The sequence below is a fragment of the Rhinolophus ferrumequinum genome, chromosome 24 (assembly GCF_004115265.2).
Source record: "Rhinolophus ferrumequinum isolate MPI-CBG mRhiFer1 chromosome 24, mRhiFer1_v1.p, whole genome shotgun sequence".
Taxonomy (NCBI): domain Eukaryota; kingdom Metazoa; phylum Chordata; class Mammalia; order Chiroptera; family Rhinolophidae; genus Rhinolophus; species Rhinolophus ferrumequinum.
Genome location: NC_046307.1, coordinates 17,189,810 through 17,209,566, shown reverse-complemented (window position 1 = coordinate 17,209,566; position 19,757 = coordinate 17,189,810). Strand labels below are relative to the sequence as shown.

Below are 19,757 nucleotides of genomic sequence, written 5' to 3'. Positions count from 1 at the left end.
TGCAGTTGGGAAATGGCAGAATCGGATTGACTGTTAGGTTTTCTGACTCCAAGTCCAGTGGTCTTTTTTCCTGGCAAAGGATCAATCAAGTGGGAAAGAGGGATGTGCAGAAACCACTCTGAAGCCTTATCTAGGGCTCAGGACTTTGGCTGTAAGCGAAAGAATTAAACTCAAACTGTTTTGAGCAAAATGAGAATGTATTGGCCTATGTAACAGAAAAGCTCAGGTGACAGGACGGGGAGCGCTGTGACTGTCTCTCTCGGCACCACTTTTAGGCTTCCCCGTTCTTAGGCAGGCTGCCTTTTCAAGGAGACAGATGGCCACCAGCAGTCCTCGTGCCTTCAAATCCAGAAAGTCTCTCCTCACAACAGTAGGAAATCCAGAAATTGGTTCTCCTTGTACTTAATTAGGTCCTGGGCCCATTCTCGAATCAACCAATCATGGACTAGGTGGATGTGATGACTCGTAAGCCTGGCTAGAGTCACAGGTTCACCGTTGGCTCCAGGGTTGGTGTCAGTCCACCCAAACCCATGGAACCTGAGAGCAGGGAAGGAGTGGCTCACCAGAGAAAAACAGAGGTGCTGTTCTCAGAAGGGATCATGGCTACCAAACAGGTAAAACCAACAGCTGTTCCCCCGAGGTGGGAAAAGTGAAGGGCATTTGAGTTACCCTCAGGGGCCCAGCCCTAGCACTGGGGCGTGCACGTGGCAGGTGCCCAATAACTATTGATGAATGAATGAATGAATGAATGCATGAGAGTTGGTTCCAATTATTGTAGAATAATGACGAGTTGGTACCTCTGGGGCATGAGATGCCTAAAGGGACATTGGGGAACGAAGTTGGGGCCACACTGGGGAGCACGCTGAGCCCCACGGTGCTCTGTCCGCAGGCCACAGGAGCTTCTGAAGGTTTTTTGATCAGGCTCGTTCCATGGTCAAAATTTGGAAGAGGAAACACGTGAAAATGTTACAGTGCTATACTTAAATTGAGAACATAACTTTTTGTGGGTGAGGAATGCCGGCTTGCCTGTGACGGTTTTCTTATAAGGTTGGGAATCCCTTTACCTGGAAGTCCTGGAGACAAGAAAACTGTGGACACATCATGAGGGCAGAGTGGCCGCGGGGGCTGAGGGTCTGATTACATGCACCCACCCCATTCAGGGCCTCCAACTATGTAGCCCCACCTGAACGAAGGTGAAGGTCTGAACTTGGTGACACTGGAGCTGCTCAGACTCACATTCGGGGACGGTTGAACAGGTCTGGGTGTGGCCCCCAGGGTGTGGGAACATCTTCCTGAACTTGAGGAGCGCCTGATGCCATCCAATCCCGCCTCATGATTAGGGGTGATTTATTGCCCTTGTTTATTACAACTGACGGGGGGTCCTCAGGAGAATTCCAGGGTGAAATCTCTCAACACTAATGCACCCCTGCGATGGGCCCGATCATCCAGTGACGATGTGAATCACCTGGGGTTCGAAATCTTATCCTTCAAATCCTGTCTGATTTTCCATTTGACGTCCATCAGCAGGGCTCTGAATGGCACAGTTCCTTCCTATCCTTATGAGATCCAGTCGGGGATCCCCCTGGTCCAAGATGGAGAACAAATATCAGAACCTTAGCAATAAGCGGTGCTTGCTGAGCTCTGGCATCAAGGATTCCCTATTGGTGAACTAGTTCCAGGATTGACTAAACTAGAGCAGTGTTTGCCCATTTTATGTCGCAATTCACATTTCAAATCTTCTGCTTTTGAAGTGTCTTTTCCAAAAGGTATACTATTAAAATCTCAACAAATAAATACTCAACGTAAGGAGTGAGGGCCCTCAAATAAAGACAAGTGGCAGGCAGAGCTCATGCTGAGAAGTCCTTTGAGGGAGTGGGGACGGCACTCGACTGTGACCTGTACACCTTGCCCCAGGACAAAGTCCTGGCACTATGCGTTTAACCTGGCCTGTGCCCCTTCCTGAACCACCCGTCACCTTGTGTGGACTTGATGATCTCACAGACCGGAGCAGGGCCACACGTTCTCACCACTGGTCAAGGTTGATGTCAGTCCACCCAAACCCACGGAACCTGAGGGTAGGGAAAGGAGGGCACCCCTAAAGAAAAACCGAGGGGCTGTAGTCAGAAGACAGGGTACTGGAGGCCAAACAGGCAAAAACAACAAATATTCCTTTGGGGTGAGGGAAGTGAAAGGCATTGAGGGTTGGAGCTTCTGAGACATCCCCCGAGTGGGGACAGTGTGGGAGTTAAGAGTGGAACCTCTGGTGGCGGCCTGCTGGGGTTGAATCTCTGCTCTGTTACTTACTAGCTGACGTTGAGCAGGGTATCCAGTGCAGTACTTGGCTTCCTCATCTGCAGAACAGCGTAACAGCAGTACCGTGTTTCCCCAAAAATAAGACCTAGCTGGACTATCTGCTCTAATGCGTTTTTTGGAGCAAAAACTAATATAAGACCTGGTCTTATATTATATTATATAAGACCTGGTCTCATAGTAAAATAAGACCTGGTCTTATATTAATTTTTGCTCCAAAAGACGCATTAGAGCTGATGGTCCAGCTAGGTCTTATTTTTGGGGAAACACGGTACCTACTGCATAGGCTAATTTGGGAATTAAATGAGATGATGCATGCAAAGCGATCAGAACAATGCAAATGCTCCATAAATGAGAATTACTTTGTTACTGTCCTCTCGACACATAACTGTTCAGCACACCGCTCTCTCCCTCCCCGCTCCACACACACACCGTAGGACACCTGGGTGAGTTTCACTCTGTAAGCAGACCTGAGTGGAAGTCTGACATTTTCTGTGTGCTACACGTACTCACCCATCACCTGCTTTGAGTTCTCAAGCTCTCTTCTCTAGCTCTTTTTCAAATCTCATTAGGCTCAAGAGGGGGATCGATGCCAAGAAAATTCTCCATTTCTGAGCATTAGCACATCAGGCTAGAAGCACTGACTCTCCCACAAGAAGACACACTCCTGGGATTTCCCTGGCAATCCCGTAAGAGCCTGAAGATCTATTGCCGGCAGCTGGATCGGGGTGGAGAGAGGTACTGTTTTCAAATTGTTAAATTTTAAAAAATTTGCACATTACACATTTCCAGCCAGCACAACATGGCTGGGCCCTTGGCTGGGGCTGCCTCCTTGCCTTGCCCTCAAGGATGATGGAACTGGCCAAAGAGTGCAGCTGGAGTCCCTGGGGCTGCCCAGAGAACCAGGAGTATCTGCACAGAGCTCCAGAAATGGGGAACTATTCACCCAAGATGAGAGAGCAAAGGGCTCATAGGAGGAGACAGAGTTTTTAATCAAAACGTATCCTGTTCTTATTCTAGCCACTGTGAAACGAAAGCTGAGTGCTCGCCTAGATTGTGCCTTCTGAAGGGTTCACTGCTGAAACGGGCATCCTGAGGTTTTTCACACGGATTCCAAAAAGGGAGGAGACTGATTAGGGGGATGGAAGAACCAAGGAACAACAAGGAAAAACTTCCACCCAATTAAAAAATGTTTATGCATTTATGTAAAATCACGTGTGTACATCTGTAAAAGAATAAAAAGTTTATGAGCATGTGGGCCTGGGAGCGGACAGACCTATGCTGGAGTTCTGGTTCCCCCACCTCCTCGCTTGTGTGATCCTTCGTTTCTTCCTCTATAAAATGGGGGGGATTATAGTACTTCACTCTTTTGTTTTGAGGACTCAGTGAGTGAATGCTTGTACAGTAGTGACTGGTAAGGCAGTGAGCTGATGTTGTCGATCTTTGAGCGAAAACAGAAGCCTACAGGCACAGGTGGGGGTGGGTGAGGGTGAATAGGTCACGATTCTCCAGAAGCCTTTATCTCCTCCTGCTCCAATCACACTGAACTCACCTCTCTTTCTTTCTCTTTCTCCTCTTCAAGCCTTGGTCCTTGCTGTCTTTGTGCTTGGGACACTTTTCCATTCACCTAAGAGGAAACTCCTCTCCATCTTTCGAGAACTGTCTCCAATGTCACTTCTCTGAAGCTTTCTCTGGTACTGACCTCTCAACTTGAAAGGATCGCTCTTCCTCAGAGCCTGATACTACCTGCTACCCGCTGCCAGGGTAGGCCACCACATGGCAAACGCTGTTTGTTATATACTTGTCTATCACCGAGGCTGGAGAGCCTCTCTTATACTTCCTGGTTTTAGCAGCTCCCAAGACACAAGAGGTGGTCAAGAAGTGATGGCTGAATGGAAGCATAAAAATGGAGAGTGACTGCTCTAAAAAGTTGATGGCCAGTTGTTCTCCACTCTAAGGAAAAACAGAACGGAGATGGACTTAAGCTGCATCATGGGAAACTTCAGTTAGACACAAAGAATTCCCTTAGTGAGAGAGTTAGATACCAGACCAAGTCCCCATGGGACAGTGTGGAATTTCCTTTAAGGATCTTAAAAAAAAAAAAAGGGATACTTTTTTATTTGGGCAGAGATTCTGATGTGGGTTTGCTTGAAGGCAGCCCCCCAGCCTGGTTCAGATGACAGCAAAGGGTCTTGTGGCTCTTGGTCAGCTGGTTATCCAGATGGTTTCCTGCGCCACGCACGGGCGAGGAGGCTGGGAAAGAATGTGGCCGTGTGCACCTGAACGTAGGGTGGGAAGTCTCTGCCCAACAAGCCTAAACCCAGGGACGTGAGCAAGTGGAATAGCCTGCCAAGGGTAACGAAATCACCTTGTGTTCAAGCACCCAAGTCTAATGACACCCAATTTCTTTCAACCAGAACTTTTGAGTAAAACAGGAAGGAGGGACGACAGTCTAGAGCAGCACTTTATTCAATTTTTCACTTGGTCAGCCCACCCAGGTGCCAGTGGGCACATGCTGTATGCCAGGTCCCGGGCTGGTGCTGGGCGGAGATGGGTCAACGAGACCTGGTCTCTGTCCTTACTGAGCTGCTTAAGAGAAAAACAGACACCAAATATCTTATGACAAATAATGAATTAAATAGAGGTAGAAAGTACTGTGAAGGGAAAAATGATGTGACTAGGAGAAAAGGTGAGAATAGAAAGGTGCTTCCTCTCAAGTGGGATGCCTTCATCTCATTTAACACAGAATAATCTACTATTACCATCCCATTTCTTTTCCACAGATAAAAAGGTTCAGAAAAGGCCAAAAAAAAAAAAAAAAAAAAAAAAAAAAGAAGACATACAGCTAGTTTCAAAGCAAAATTTTAATTTTAGGCTGGGTACAGGCCTGGACGATAAAATGTTATTTGGTATCTGAATTCAAGTCTTGACAAATGTGCTGGTTGGCCTTGGGAAAGCATATTACTAGCTCCCTGGGTTTAAGCAGAGAAGCTGGGGCTGGCTTCCTGGGGTCAGTCACACAAGAGACTTTACAGACACACAGCGTGAGAAGTGTTGCTAAGTGCTGTGGGATACAGTGGGCCGAGGTTTTGATCATTTCTACCTCAAGCCTTCCTGCTTTGGTCCCCTGCCTGATGCTGAAGGATATGGCCCTGGTCGGGCATCGTCCTCCCTCTCCCATCCACCCTGAGCAGTTACTGTGTTGGTTAGAGGCTCCCTGAGCTGCTGTGCAGGCTGAACTCAGGCTATCCTGACTAACCCAACATAGTTAATGAGTTGCAGCTTAGCTTAGTGCTATTAAAAGCACCACAAGCCAATGACACTGACACATCTGGGCAGGAGAGACGTGTCTCTGAGTGGAGGTTGAGAAAGAACCAAGAAAAGAAGGAATTAAAGCCCTGATTTAATTCCCAAGAGTGCAAACATGTTTGGGGTCTGGGAAAATCTTTCATTTACCTAGTTTCAAGTGTCAGTCAAGTCCATTTCTAACCAAGGTGCTCTTAGGACCAATTATAAAGCCACAACAAACAAGGGAAAAACACCAAACAAGCCACAGGACGTGGCACAATTTGAGCTCTGCTCTCAGAGGCTCTAAAAGCACAAGGAAAATGGCAACCTTTTCTGTTCCAAAGACATGAACATTGAAGTGACTGGAAAGTCTGTTGGAAAGGCCACGACATAAAAAATATGCAAATACATACCGCAGATTTCATTGTCCACGTGATGGGCCATGCAGGTCTCACTCACCTAGATACCTGTGACCTCATGGACGTATGAGGCTTCAGAGGCTGGGAGAGTTTTCCATGGCAGGGTGTAAGTTCAGTGAAGGCTGCAGGTGCCGAGTCAGTGCTATTCACAGGGGTAAACCAGTGCTTTGTTAAGTGACAGCTGAGGACAGTATCAATGGCTCATGCAGTGCCTCACACCCTCAGAAGCAGGCACCAGGGGAGACTCACTCTCCTGCTCCCCTAAGACAAGCTTCTGGGACCAGAAGCCTCGCCTTCAATCCCTGGAGCCCTGGTTCCCCAGACCTCTCCTCTGGGGTCCTCTGCTCTCCCTGCAGAAGCCAGGAGCTAACTGTCAACCTGGGTTCCAGGCAGCAACTCGAAGAAAGTCCTTGGAAGGGATAGGAGGAAAGAAGACTCAAAAATACGAACTGGCCTAGGACAACATGTTACAAGAAACCGACTTATAAACCAGTGGGATACGCCCAGCTGTGTGTTGGGATGGCCTGTGTTCTGGCTCTTTGATTATTCCATACCGTGTTAATGAAGTTCCAGATAAGGGTAATCAGAAAGTCAAATTTAGGAAGACTACAAGAGTCTGTTGCTAGGAGATAAAGTCAGAAACATTCATTGGAAAATGACTCTGGGGCTGGAGAGCCTCTCCTCAAGTTCAGTGGCATTTGACCTCTTCCTCAAGGAAACCAAAGCTCCTCAGAGCACATGAGATGTCACACTGCACTTGTCCCACTAACCACAGGAGCCCAGACTTGTGACCGCAGAGCGCGGTCTTTGCTGATTTGAAGATACATTAAAATAAGGAGCAGGTCAAAACTTTATCAGAAACTTAAGAAACAAACATACCAACAAATGGAAAAGTCATTTAATTCAAAAATCATACTTCCACTCGTTTTTTTAGGGATTGTCACATAAACCAATCAAATGTAAGAAAGCCAAGTTTCAGAGGCCACTCAACAGAAATGGTATTTTCTTCACAGATATGCTTAGTGATGCCAAAGCACTTTTTTTTTTTTTTTTAAAGCTTGAACATGGCAAAAGTATTTCACTAATAACAGGGAGAAAGTTCTAGTCTAGTCACAGATACTTTTCAATTATGGAATTGGATTCTACACACTAATCAATATTCAATACTGAAGTTTAAAACAGTGCATTACTTACGATTTTAAAAAAAGAACATTAAAGTGCCATTTTGAAGTCCTTTATTGATACTATATCACACAGCACTTTATAATATACTCAACGGAAGCCTAAATTATGAACATGCAAATATTTTCTTCCCCCAAATATGGACAAAATGTCTTTTAGCGTGTTTGTGAACACGAGCCTAGTACTTATATTAGCTACTACACATTTATGGGTTTGATCTTTTCTTCAACATGACGTTTAATAAGTTAATATGGAATATAGCTGTAGATAGTAACCATTTGATAAATATGAACAAAGTTTTAAAATGGCACTTCATTTACATCTTTGATCATCTTTGATAGTCAGTCCACAGCCTCTCTTATTTCTCAAATTGTCAACCTTCCAATTTTATAGGCTGTAAAGGCTCAGCGACTGCCAGCTTATGTGGGTTTCTCTACGAGTCTGTCTCTTTACATGTGTAAATGTGCGCTGTACATACACATACACATACTAATAGAATCATCAAACGAACCTCTTTTCACAGGTATGACGTTGACCCTGGCATGTGGATACCCAGCTAAGAAAGCTGTTCATAGGTGTCTGGACAACTTTGTAGAAATGGTTGCTGAACTGTAGAATGGCTTGGCCTCTCCAGGACTTCACCAGGTAATTTTAACATTTTGATTGCCAATATTCTAGTTCTCATCGACTATATTAAAGAGAATTTTGACACGAGTCATTGCTACCCTTGCATGGGTGTAGGACTGTGCCAAGCCTCGGCTCTCTAAAACATTCCACCTTAAAAGATGCTTCCATGGTGTAGTACCCCGTAAAACTTTTGTAAAACTATTAACTGTGAACTTTTTTTGTGATTGATTTTTCTCCCCTATTAAGAACTATATTCAACCCTCTTTAAAAAAAAAAAAAATGCAAAGTTCTTCAGTATCGATTGCCTTTTCATTTCTCTGTGCTGCCAGCATGACTATATATGCTCCTGGCAATATGTTTACTCCCAAGAATATATGTGCTTCCAGTAGAAGACCACATTTCAGCAAAGGCTGGCTCTGAATGATGTCTGGATTCTCTCTATGGTCTCTCCCTCTGCTCCGGGAAGCTCTTTCGTTGGACAAGTATTAGAGGTGGTGAAAGGAAAACAGCTAATTATTACTTGCTGGAGTATTGTCTCGGGCATGGCGTAGAATGGTGCAAGGTTCACTGCTCTGCTGCTGCTGTCATTTTGATGCTACAATTAGAGAAAAGTGGTGTGGCACCCAGCGGAGCAGGGTGGCTGCCAAACACATCTGAGCACAAGATAAATTTTTTAAACACCAGCACAGGGTGTGTGAGAGGACACCCAGCTGACTTAGAAGAGATGTGGGGCAGGGTTGTCTAGGTAATTGATTACTGTCAAGTTTGCCAGAGATGATAGATAACTCCCAAGATAGAATACTGAGGACACTCCTTTAAAAGTCAGGTGGCTAAAGAGGCTGTTTGGTTTCTTCGATGCTGGCTACCTACGTGGGGAAGATGGCTGCTTATAAAACATTGAATTCTAGGGCAAACTGTGGGCGCCACGATGGCCACGGCTGTACCTGGGAGTCCCGGGTAGTCCAGACTTCCTTTTGGAAACAGAAGCCAGAGGATGAAAAGTACCAAGAGACAGTCATGACAGGTAATGAAGGTATAGGGAGCTGCTTACTTCTGTCTCTCTATCCCTCAATCGTGGATGCTTTTGGAATCACTGTCGTCAAGACAGAACTTCTGGTGTGACTGGGGTTGCTGTTTTCAGGAGACAACAATGCAGGTGGGTAGAAGGACTTCCTTTCAAGCTGGATATGGCACACGCAACCGTGGAGTCCTGACAAATGCCTGAAATGACCTTGTCACTAGCATGGCTCTGTCCTGCTAATGCCAGTCTGTCAATACTTCATTGCTCATTGTCCCTTTCTCTTTGCCTCTGTCCAAAAAGCACTCAGCAAGAGGGCTGAACTGGAATTATGTTGAAAAAGAGTTTTGGTTTGACAGAAGAAAACATATTGGCTGTCAAAATACTAATATGCTAAGCTACAAACTAGCCCCAATTATAGGATACTGAGGGAGGTGGTGCTATACACGGCACCCTGTATGTTTATTTTCTAAAACAGAAGAGAGTATCACTAATCTTGAGCAAACCAGGAATATACTTTGCCTGGGGAGCAAGGATTTGAAACTAGTTGTCTTTTTATGACATGGCATTCTGTAGCCATCGAATTCTGTGAGTACCTGAAGGAAGAGTGAGAGACTGATCTTAGTACCCAACAAAGACTCAAGTTCTATATACCAAGCAGATCCCATGGCCTTACCAAAGAAACCCCTGCTCCTGGGACAGCTCAGGGCCCTTGGTCAATAGTCTTCCACTGTCATACCTGGAGCCCCCCCCCCCGCCCGCCCTAAAGTTCCCTATTCAAGCAGAGAACGTAAGGGATGCGGCATCCATAGTGGAGAGGGCAAAATCTATTTTTGGTCTCCAAATTCCTTCCTATTTATTGGCTCATATTCTGAACAGTTTCTCCAGTTCTGTAGCAAATGGGGAGGAGGGAAGCCTGGATGGGGAAAGGGAACAGAGCAGCCATCTGTCACAGGCTCAGCGTGGCCACAGGGAAGCTGGGAAGGGGTCTACCTAAAAATTCCCATTGGCAGTAGCTCCATTTCCCTCTGGCTTCAAATCAGGGCCAACTGAGGGAGGGAGGGACATGCTTCCCAGTAGTCAAGCTGGGGCCAAATGTTGACAGGTCTACTTCAGCGAGGAACTCCCAAAGCCGGGGTCTGTATGTTCTGCTCCTTTGTGTCAGCTCCAGTTCAAGTTCCAGTGGGGCCGGTGACAATTTGAAACGTCCAATGTGTTAAAAGCATTATGTTGCACACTTCCTATTTGGAAAGCAGATGCTCTAGAGTGCGCTTGTCACCTCAGGCCCCTTCGAACAGGTCCCCAAGCTGGTCAAAGTCCGCGGGGAGAAGGTGTAGCCTGTTCCTGTGTTCCCTTTCTTCTTGGGTTTTTCCTGAGTCCGATCTTGGTCTTGTCCAGTCTTAATTCTTGTTCCCTGATTCAGTGGTAGCATCTTGATTGTTGCTGGGTGAGCTACTGGATAACAGCTACGAAATCCTTTAACTGACGAGCTGCATCACAGTGACACAGCCCTAATAACGTCAGAACCTTTTGTAAAGCTCTCGCAGCACACTCTCCATTCCTCTTTGGGGTTCTTCTCTCATCTGGGGTTATAGGAAAACTGAGATGAACAGGAAGGGCATAAACACGTTTAGAGAAAGGAGAAGCAACAGCATAGCATATTGAGAACTAAAGAGCTGAAGATGCCAGTTTTTCTCAGCACTCAACACACGCAACATTTGCAAACTAGTTTGGCCTCATTTATCAAGTCGTAGAAGACGTGCAGAAGAGTTCGATATAAGGAACATGCAATTTTCCTATCTCCTTCTGTCCTGATATCTTGCGGTACCAAGAAATACACCTGAGAAGAAAAATGAAAACAAACCAAAAACCAAAACAAAACAAAAACAAAACAAAACTAAGCCCTGTCCCCACCTATTTAAATCCTGAGCTTCATCTCACTCCTGAGTAGGAGTTCTTTGAAAAATTCTTTGCCTGAAGATGCTCTTCCCATCTCCAAACACAAAGCCCAAGTAATGCTCAAAAACACATCTGGGTAAAGAAGACTGAACACCGTCGATGGACCGTGTCCACCAACAAGAGCCAGCAGAAGAGCACACAGACACCTCCTCTCCTCCCTCAAGGCCACAGGGGAATGGCCTCGACGCGCTTCAGCCTCGGCTCCTGTCCCTCCTCTTACACACTCTTGTTCAGCAATCGAAGATCAATGTGTGGAGCAAGTTGCTTTAAGAATATCAAATATAAAACTTTGCCATATAGTATTTCAAATCACTCTATTTACAAGTTTACCTTTTCAAAAGAAAAAACAATGTAAAAGATACAGTAATTCAACACAATTCAAGTTTTTCTTTTCTTCTTTGAACTTCCCTAAAGAGGAATTCCAGAAGCAGGAAAGAGTCCGGAGCAAGGCTGCCATCCCGAGGGGCTCCCGGGGAGCTCGACAGTCCATCAGTGGGGCGTTTTTCTGCCCAGAGTCACTCTGGCAAGGACATTCAAATGTGGAAGATCCTGGGAACTCTGTTCTTCGGAAGGCAAGTGAATTGAAACATCCAGGCTGACCGAAGGCAGGCTTCCACAAGACCCATCCCCTTCTGACAGTAAATTCTCTTTCTCAAAAGGTACCCATCCCACCTTCCATGTCCCAATCTTTTGGTGTCCTTCTGAATTGCAATGGCTTAGGATATTAGCCTCATGCCTCAAATGTCTTGGAAACAACTCCCTTTTGCTGAGTGGCAGTGAACATATATGTATATCCCTTTAAACTATAGGCCATAGGATTAACCTAGGAATCAGCCCTGAAAATCGCCAGGGCACCAGTGCTCAGAGCCCGAGGCACTGCCAGAGGGTGGTCAGTGGTGGGCTAGAGGCCGGCGAGGGCAGGGGAAGGGACACGTAAATGGGAGGCCATTTAGGGAACAAGTCAGAAACAGGGAGGGTGTCACTCATTGGGAGGCAGCCTACTGTCCTCTAGAAAGCAAACACCAGTTGCATGGAAGAACAGAAATATTAAGCCTGTATGTAATTTAATCTCAAGGTTACTAGAGTTTGCTCCAAATATATCCTGATGCTGCTGAAATAAATCAGAAAGGAAACAGTGCCCAGCTGCTATTCTGTCTGCCCCCAGCAGACCACTCTAATTTCTTGATCTTCTGCTTCAGGTTGTTGGAAAGCCATTCAAAATAATACCCAAAATGGGGGAGAGAAAAACACATGTCATGCAAAGAGAGGGTGTTATTTTTTTGGTTTGATTTTAGAGTAGGTTGGGTTGCCGTGGTTATGAGGTGATGGCAGCCCCCGGTGGCAGAGAGGTTCCTCGCTTGGGAGGGGGGAATGTGGGGTGTGTATGTCCCCTTGCATGAGAGCACTGGACTGAATTCTGCTGATGCTGGGCCAACGGCTGCTTTAGAGATGGTGAGAGATTGGATCTTATGTAAACAGTGCCGTAACCCCTTTCTATCTTGCATGCAAACAGACCCAGCTGCATGTAGCACTGTGGGTCTCAAGTATTCAGAGGTGGGTGAAAAAGCGTCTACTGTAAACAGAAGCAATGAACCCAGCCGGGATCTCAGAGCTGTCGCCCAGGCCTGTAGACTTAGCTACACTGCATGCTCTTGGGGTCTACTTAGATCTGACTTACTTCCCCTGTCAGAAGGTTGGGAGTTTGGATGACTGTTGAAACAAAATGAGTGCTCTCCATTTAGGGTGCTGAAGGAGACAAACGGCTTTACAAGCCCTTTCTCTCGGTTACCAAAATCAAACGGCCTCCTCTGCTGATTCACTTCTGTTTCTTGCAGTATCACCACATGTCGGCTGAGATGATCATGGAGATGGTGACACCAAAGTTCACAGAAATATTCGAGTTGACAGGTAGCAGCAGAGCCAGCCACCCGGCATTTCTCAGCAGCAAAGAGAAATGACCTGCACCACTGGACTCTGCAGTTGTCATGGATACCACGGGAAGCTCAGCGTTTCTGCTGGGGCCCATGGTTAGAGGAACTCCACGTAGTTCTCAGGGATGAGGCCAGTTTTTCCGTTCAGAGTCCCCTCCAACCAGCCAGGCTCCTGAGATGGATGAACTGTACAGGAAGGGGAGAGAGGGTGAGAACAGATGACGTTACCGATAGGGCAAGAGGTGGATGTGTGCTGTGTGTGCGCGAGTGTGTACGTGTGAAGGAAGTGAGGAGAATGCGGGCAACTGCTCATGAAGTTACATAACTCGAGGACTTGCTTAAACCAGAGCTTCTTAACCTTTTGTGGGACATATGCCTTCTGATGAAGGCTCTTCTGAACTTTCTTCACAACAACAGTGGAAACAGACATTCAAAGTTTTGCAAACAATTTTAGGAGTTTCATAGACTTTCTGAAGTTCCTGGTTTAAACTATAAAGTGACAGATTTCTACTTTCTAGGTTAGAGGTCACAGTTATGGTGCTCCATCTGTATACTTATCTATGCATCTCACCATCCACCATGTCCCCATCTACCTACCCAAAACTGACTATGTATCAAGAGCAGTGCGCACGGCAGGCTGCTGAGGACTAGTCTTTAAAGACACCTCGCTCTTATAATCATGCATTTCACTTGCCTTCAAATCTTTACCCTCTGCTTCTAATTTCCTTCCAAATTCCCTCTGTGGGTTTTGTTTTCCTTTTGTTTTTGTATTTTATAGTCTTTGAATAGCCCTCTCTCTGTTCAAACCATATAACCTTTCTTAGCTTTCTTTCCTGTTCACTAGAATTTTCCTCCCTCCTATATACAAGTCTGAAAGCTGTCCTCTTCCTTTACTGCAACTTTCAAAGTTTCTGCCCCTTTGATTTTTCAATATCCAAATATATACCCATTTCCGTGACATCATACCCGATCTCCATGGAAACTACTGAGATATTGCAAAGATTACATAAAAACCAGCTGAGCCTGCAATGCAGTCAAAGCAGGAAGAAAGAAAGAAGGAATCAAGGGACTTGAGATGGGGGTGTACATGCTTGTGAACTGGGAATATACACATCACTTTTGGGCCAGGCAGGGCATCTGCTCCTCGTGGATTAGGAAAACTCCAATTTTCTGAGATAGTTTGGAGAGAATGAATTTTTCCCCTATTCCCTTCCTAGGCTAATTAAGTGACTTCCTGAGCTTGTTTTAGAAAAGCATTTCCGCCCCCAGCACTACTATATAAGTCTGGTTTCAGTTTGAAGAGAAGGAAGCAAGAACAGGAGCAAATGGGAAGGAGCAGGACGCACACTGAAGTGTACAGAAGATCACTGCCAACCTGTCTAGAGTGGGAATATGTCTGGAGGAAAACACAAGGTCAAACATCTGTTAGCTGGCCTCCGAAATGCGTGCAGCATTTCATTATCACTAGGCTTCAGGAATAAACCAAAAGTAGCAAGCGTGCGTTGCATTCACGACACCCACACAAGGAGTCTGGGACAGACGTGCTGTGGGAGAACACACACAACTTAAAAGCAACCGGACCTGTCCAATGACCAAGCTCTCCAATCCTGGCCTCATAACACTCGTCTCTGAATACCCCTGCCTTCTGCTCATCCATCCAGCTGACACTGCCAAGGCCATTTCCGGTGTCTGCACCTATTAAAGTGGTAATAATAAAACCCTCTCCCCTCAGTGGGTTCTTGTGCTATTAGGAAGAAGCCAGGGTGGAGAAAGCACGCAGCCCTGTCAGGACCCCGTAATGCCCAGTACTGGGGGTTGGGGGGGCCCAGTGGCATCCGACTATGCACTTGAACTGGTCAGCAAGACGCTCTTCTGGTAAAACCTGGGGAAAGGCCTGGTATGAACATCCACCTCCAATGTGCAGAACCCAAACAAACCAAACTCACTCTCCAAAACAGCAAGACCTAGAAAGAATAACCCACCAACCAACCAAACTATAAACCAGAAAAAGGCCCCTCCTACTTTACAGCAAAGGAGCTAGTTGAGTTGTTACTCCACTGGATACACTGAGTCTGTGTCTTCAGACACTTTCCCTTCCTGGCCAGCTGTTCAAACACAGCTCAGGTGCAGAGGTGGTAAAGTCTGCAAACATTAGAAGTGGAATTTGCAGAGTAAGGGAGTCAGTGGGGACAAAGGAGGCCCTCCAAACTGCAGAAGAAGAGAAGTGTCACCGGGGGCAATGTAGCCTTAGGTCAGATTGCTAACTCTCTGGAGTCTTCAAGTCTTCAGGCTTCATCAAGGTGTGGTCCCCACCTGGATGCTTATCACTACCTCAGTCTCCTGGGTCCCCTGGCCCATCAGTTAAAGCTGAATCTCTAGGAGTGGGGCCCAGGGATCTGGATTTTAAACTTGTTCACATAAAGTTAAGAAAGTCGACTTTCCTGTGCCAAAACGCCTCTGTAATGAGGATGGTAATAAGAATTAAAATTCAAATTCTCACTGGCTGATGGAGGAAGGAGAAAGCAGCCAATGCCCCCCTCCCCACCCCGCTTTCTGTTGTCTTGTTTCCTTTCCTCAGACTTCCAGGCTTAGCTGAAGCCCCTCCATAAATATCAGGTCCCATCAGGGTTCCCACCTACCTGCTCCCTTCCTTCTCCGGACTCCTGGAAAGCTCATAGGACATTCCACTTATTATTCATGGGTCTATTAATGCTGCTCAAATGTGTTAAGCTTTGCTTCCCTAACTAGCATTATGTCACGCAACATTCTTCACTCCTCCCCTCTGCCTGGTGAATTATAAGGATAGAAGCTAACACCTAGAAACGGTGGCTGGGAAGTAGCCACGGGCTCAGAGCTTTAGATATATAGGGACTCATTTGGTCCTAAAGGTCATATTATCATCCCTATTTCACAGATGAGAAGATTACGGCTCAAAGAGTACATTAACTTGTGCAGGTTCACGATGGCAGAGCCAGAGAATTTGAACACAGCTTGGTTGACTCCAGTGCTCAAGCCCTTTCCCACCACATTATTGCCTCTATTCAAGGAGAGAATGTGACCTGTGAGAATAAGAACGGTGATACATGTGCACATACGAAGTGGTGGGTCTTTTGCTAAATTCTTTGCATCACCTCCTTTCATTTTCAGAATGACTGTGGAGTTGGTTCCATGATCCTCCTTTGCCTGATGAGAAACTGAGGCTCAGAGAGATTACACATCGTTTCCCGAATTACACAGCTGGTAGATAACGGAGCTAGATCTGAACCCAGCTTGTGTGACCTGAGAGTCTGTGCTCTTAATCATGACCACTTTTGCCTAGCCCAATGCTTTGGATCTTGAAGATGCTCATAAGTACTTGTCGGGCTGAATTGAGCCAATGTCCACCCTTCTGAATTGCACCAGTGTCCAATGTGCTATGTAAACACACAAGGTGCTGCAGCGAGCTGCCTGGGCAGCTGTCCAGCTCAGCAAGCATATAATAAATATAAGCTGCGGCTGACACGGGCGTGCTTCCTGCCAACCACTTTCTCTCTGTCCATACATATACCACACACCCCTGCATACACAGCTTATGCGCTCTCCTCTTTCGCTTACTGTGGACAAGGAGTAAGTGTGTGACTGAGCTCTCTAATGTCTGGCAGGCCCAAGGGGAAGCGGCACTGGCTGGAAGAGGCACAGACCCCTGTGCAGTTCGAATACATTAACTCATTTAACCAATGTGTATTAAGCACCTACCAGACACTGGGCTAGGTCCCTGTACACAGTACACAGCAAACAGATAAGATTTTGCTTTCAGGGAGGGATAATCTATAATAAATAAGCATAGGTACTGTGTTTCCCTGAAAATAAGACCTAGCCAGACCATCAGCTCTAATGCGTCTTTTGGAGCAAAAATTAATATAAGACCTGGTCTTATTTTACTATAATATCAGAACGGGTCTTACCTAACACAATATAATATAAGACCGGGTCTTATCTTACTTTTTGCTCCAAAAGATGCAATAGAGCTGATGATCTGGCTAGGTCTTATTTTCGGGGAGACATGGCAGAGTTGAGGGGAAGAGAAAGAGACTGGGACAGGGCCTTGGGTAGGTGGGGAGGAGCTCAATTAGTTAAAACCTCAATGATCCAAAGGCGCCAGCTGGGCAGCGGGTGATGGGAGTGCAAAGGCTTGAAGATGGGGAAAGCTTAGGATGGTGTGATTTTAGAACAGTAGTCTGCCAATTTTTCTTAAAGAGCCAGACCGTAAATATGTATCTCACCTCTGCCACTGTCGTGCCATAGATACTATGCAAACAAAAAAGTGTGACTGTGTGCCAGCAAGCTTTATTTACAAAAATGGTCAGTGGGCTGGATTTGAGGGGCAGGTCTCGTTTGCTGACCCCATCTGTGAATATAAAGAAGGCCTATGAGGCTGCAGTGTGTCCAGGCAGGGTGAGAGGGCAGCAGAGGGGCAGGAGCCGGACCCTGGAGGTCCTCCTCATAAATCTTAAAGCAACGGAGGCCACTGGAGTATTTTAAGCAAGAGAATAACATCTGATTTCCATTTTTCAAAGGTCACTCTAGCTGCTGTGTAGAGAACGGGTTATGAGGGCAAGAGTGGACGTGACAGGACCAGTTAGGCAGCTGGTGGAAACGCCCAGGTGAGAGATGGAGGCGGCCTGGGCTTGGGTTGGGCAGCAGAGACAGCTGTGGCGGCAGAGAGTCTCCAGCGGGGAACTCGCTTCCGTAACCCCTCTGCCTACGCAGCTCGGCAGCCCCCTGATGGGGACATTCTCTATCAGCAAAGAAACCTGGGGCAGCCCTGCCTTGTACTCGTGCTGTACCCTGTACCCAAGAATGAGTGGAGCCAGCCCATCATAAAGCTTGATGAAAGTATCCCAAGAACTCAATTTTAGTGAACGCCGTGTGAATTTTCCAGGTATCACTAATCTCATAGCTTCACGATGACTAATGTTCCTGAGAACATGAGTTATGTCTCTTTCCAGTTACTGTCGGAGGTGCTTGCTCTTGGAGAAGTGGACAGTTTCCTAGCAGACTGGGAAGGGCTGACACTGGAGTTATTTCCCTGTATTGCACATCCATTCCCTGCTGCCCAAAGTCCAAACACTGACAGAGCGGCCACTGCAGACTCCAGCACAGCCCCTGGAATCCAAGGGCTTGGAAGTTAACCACTACGAAACAACAGACTTCCCCTCGAGGTGCCCCTCCCTCTTCTTCCTCCTTACTCCTTCTTCTGGATCCTGAAAAGAAAACACGTGCACACACACTCACTCTAACAGTCTCATTAGGAAACTTTCTTCTGATTGGTCTGATGATCTCATCTGCCGGCTACAGAGCATCCAATTTACACAGCCCTTACCTAATATCTCCAGCAATAAACTAACAAGAGATAGAACAAGGAAAAAGATCTCCCTGCCGACAGTGTTAAGTTTTTTTTTCTCCTCGAATGCTTGATTTCTCCTATAGAGGTGAAGGGAAAGGGAAAATGGGGATATGTATCATTTTCTAAAAATTGGACATAATAAAATATCATTACCCTGTTTTCCCAAAAATAAGACCTAGGCGGACCATCAGCTCTAATGCATCTTTTGGAGCAAAAATTAATACAAGACCCGGTCTTATTTTACATATAAGACCAGGTCTTATCTAACATAATATAAGACCAGGTCTTATTTTACTTATAAGACCAGGTCTTATCTAACATAAGACCAGGTCTTATATTAATTTTTGCTCCAAAAGACGCATTAGAGCTGATAGTCCTGATAGTCCGGCTAGGTGTTATTTTCAGGGAAACACAGTAGCCATTTTGCCAGATCCTCCTTCGACTGCAGCTCAGTCAACATTGAGAGGTATCTTCTGGGCTTAATTTGACCTTCTGCTGTTCAGGGAATTTGAAAGGTCCCTGGCATTGCTGATTAAAAACCAACTAGTGTCAATGAACTCTGCCATGACTCCCAGAGACCACAGGAAGACTTGGGCAATGTCTCTGACTCCTTAAAGCAAACCTCTCTCCTGTCGTCATTCGTCACTGCAGGACTTCTGACGATTACCAAGTTGAGGGGTGGGAGCAGGCAGTCATAGAACCTGCCAGACAGAGCACCCTGCTGGCGATGAAGATATTCTGGAATTAGATACTGATGGTTGTACAACTAGGAATATACTAAAAACCACTCACTTGTACAATTTAAATGGCTAAACTGTATGGTATGTGGGTATCTTAGTAAAGCGGTTTAAAAAAACAGAAGAAGTCTACACTTAAAAAAAGGAGGCACAGACAAGACACACACGAATCCGCAGACCTTTTGAGAGCTGAAACCAATTTTGCCCCCGGTATCTGGGGTCCTGCGTGTTGTCAGAGTGAACAGCTGACAAGAACATGGCAGTGCCTTGTCCACCAGAGCAGTGGGTTGGGGTTCAGAGGGCAGACCGTTGAACTGGATATACCTGCAAATGTGGGGCTCTCTCAAATCCTGCTCACCTGTAGGCAGAAGCCCCTCTCCTGCTGATCGAGCAGGACCCAGAGGACCACGCATGCAGCCCACTCTGGTTTGTGTGGCGTTGAAACAGTGTCACGTATAGCTGGGCTGTGACTCCCTGACATGGGCCTATTCGGGGTACACTCTCCAGTGACATGGCTTTGACAGCCTTTAGGGGACCCACTTCGCCCGACGTCTGCTGGGGCCTGAAGCTCCAACTGCTGACAGGAGAGGGGGCTGGGCTGGCTGTTTGTGTGCTTTGACTTGTAAAGGGCCCAAATGAAAGTTAATGGAGCAAAGGTTTAAGGACGGTGATTTTGGGACTTTGAGAACCATGAAAGAGGGCGCAGGCCCAGCAGACCACAGGCAGTTATGGGCTCAGAAGGACCAGCGCCGAGTGTGACCTGGGAATCCCCCGCGTGCTTCGTGACCAGCTTCTCAGTCTGTCTATCCATGCCTGATCAGCACCTCCGCCACGCTGAATGCAGGACCTGGGCACACCGGGGGCAGCCGCTTGGCATGTAGGGGCTGTACCCCAGGAGCC

General features: G+C 46.5%; 1 protein-coding gene and 1 long non-coding RNA gene across 7 annotated transcripts in view; one reads left to right on the top strand and one right to left on the bottom strand.

Moving 5' to 3' along the window:
* The first annotated feature begins 524 nt into the window (after positions 1–524).
* LOC117016520 (uncharacterized) lies at positions 525–4,068 on the top strand. The gene is made up of 3 exons (XR_004421921.1): positions 525–614; positions 2,883–3,048; positions 3,893–4,068. It is a non-coding gene; the product is annotated as an uncharacterized LOC117016520 (long non-coding RNA).
* Positions 4,069–6,899: 2,831 nt separating this feature from the next.
* Positions 6,900–19,757, bottom strand: part of ARHGAP26 (Rho GTPase activating protein 26) — a 399,917-nt gene continuing 387,059 nt past the window's right edge. For 3 of the 6 annotated variants that reach the window (XM_033095952.1, XM_033095957.1, XM_033095953.1), the window contains one exon: positions 6,900–12,920. In XM_033095952.1, the coding sequence (XP_032951843.1) occupies positions 12,832–12,920 (89 nt within the window). In that variant the 3' untranslated portion in view covers positions 6,900–12,831. The remainder of the gene's footprint in view (positions 12,921–19,757) is intronic. The other 3 variants (XM_033095955.1, XM_033095954.1, XM_033095956.1) reach the window with 1 other exon arrangement.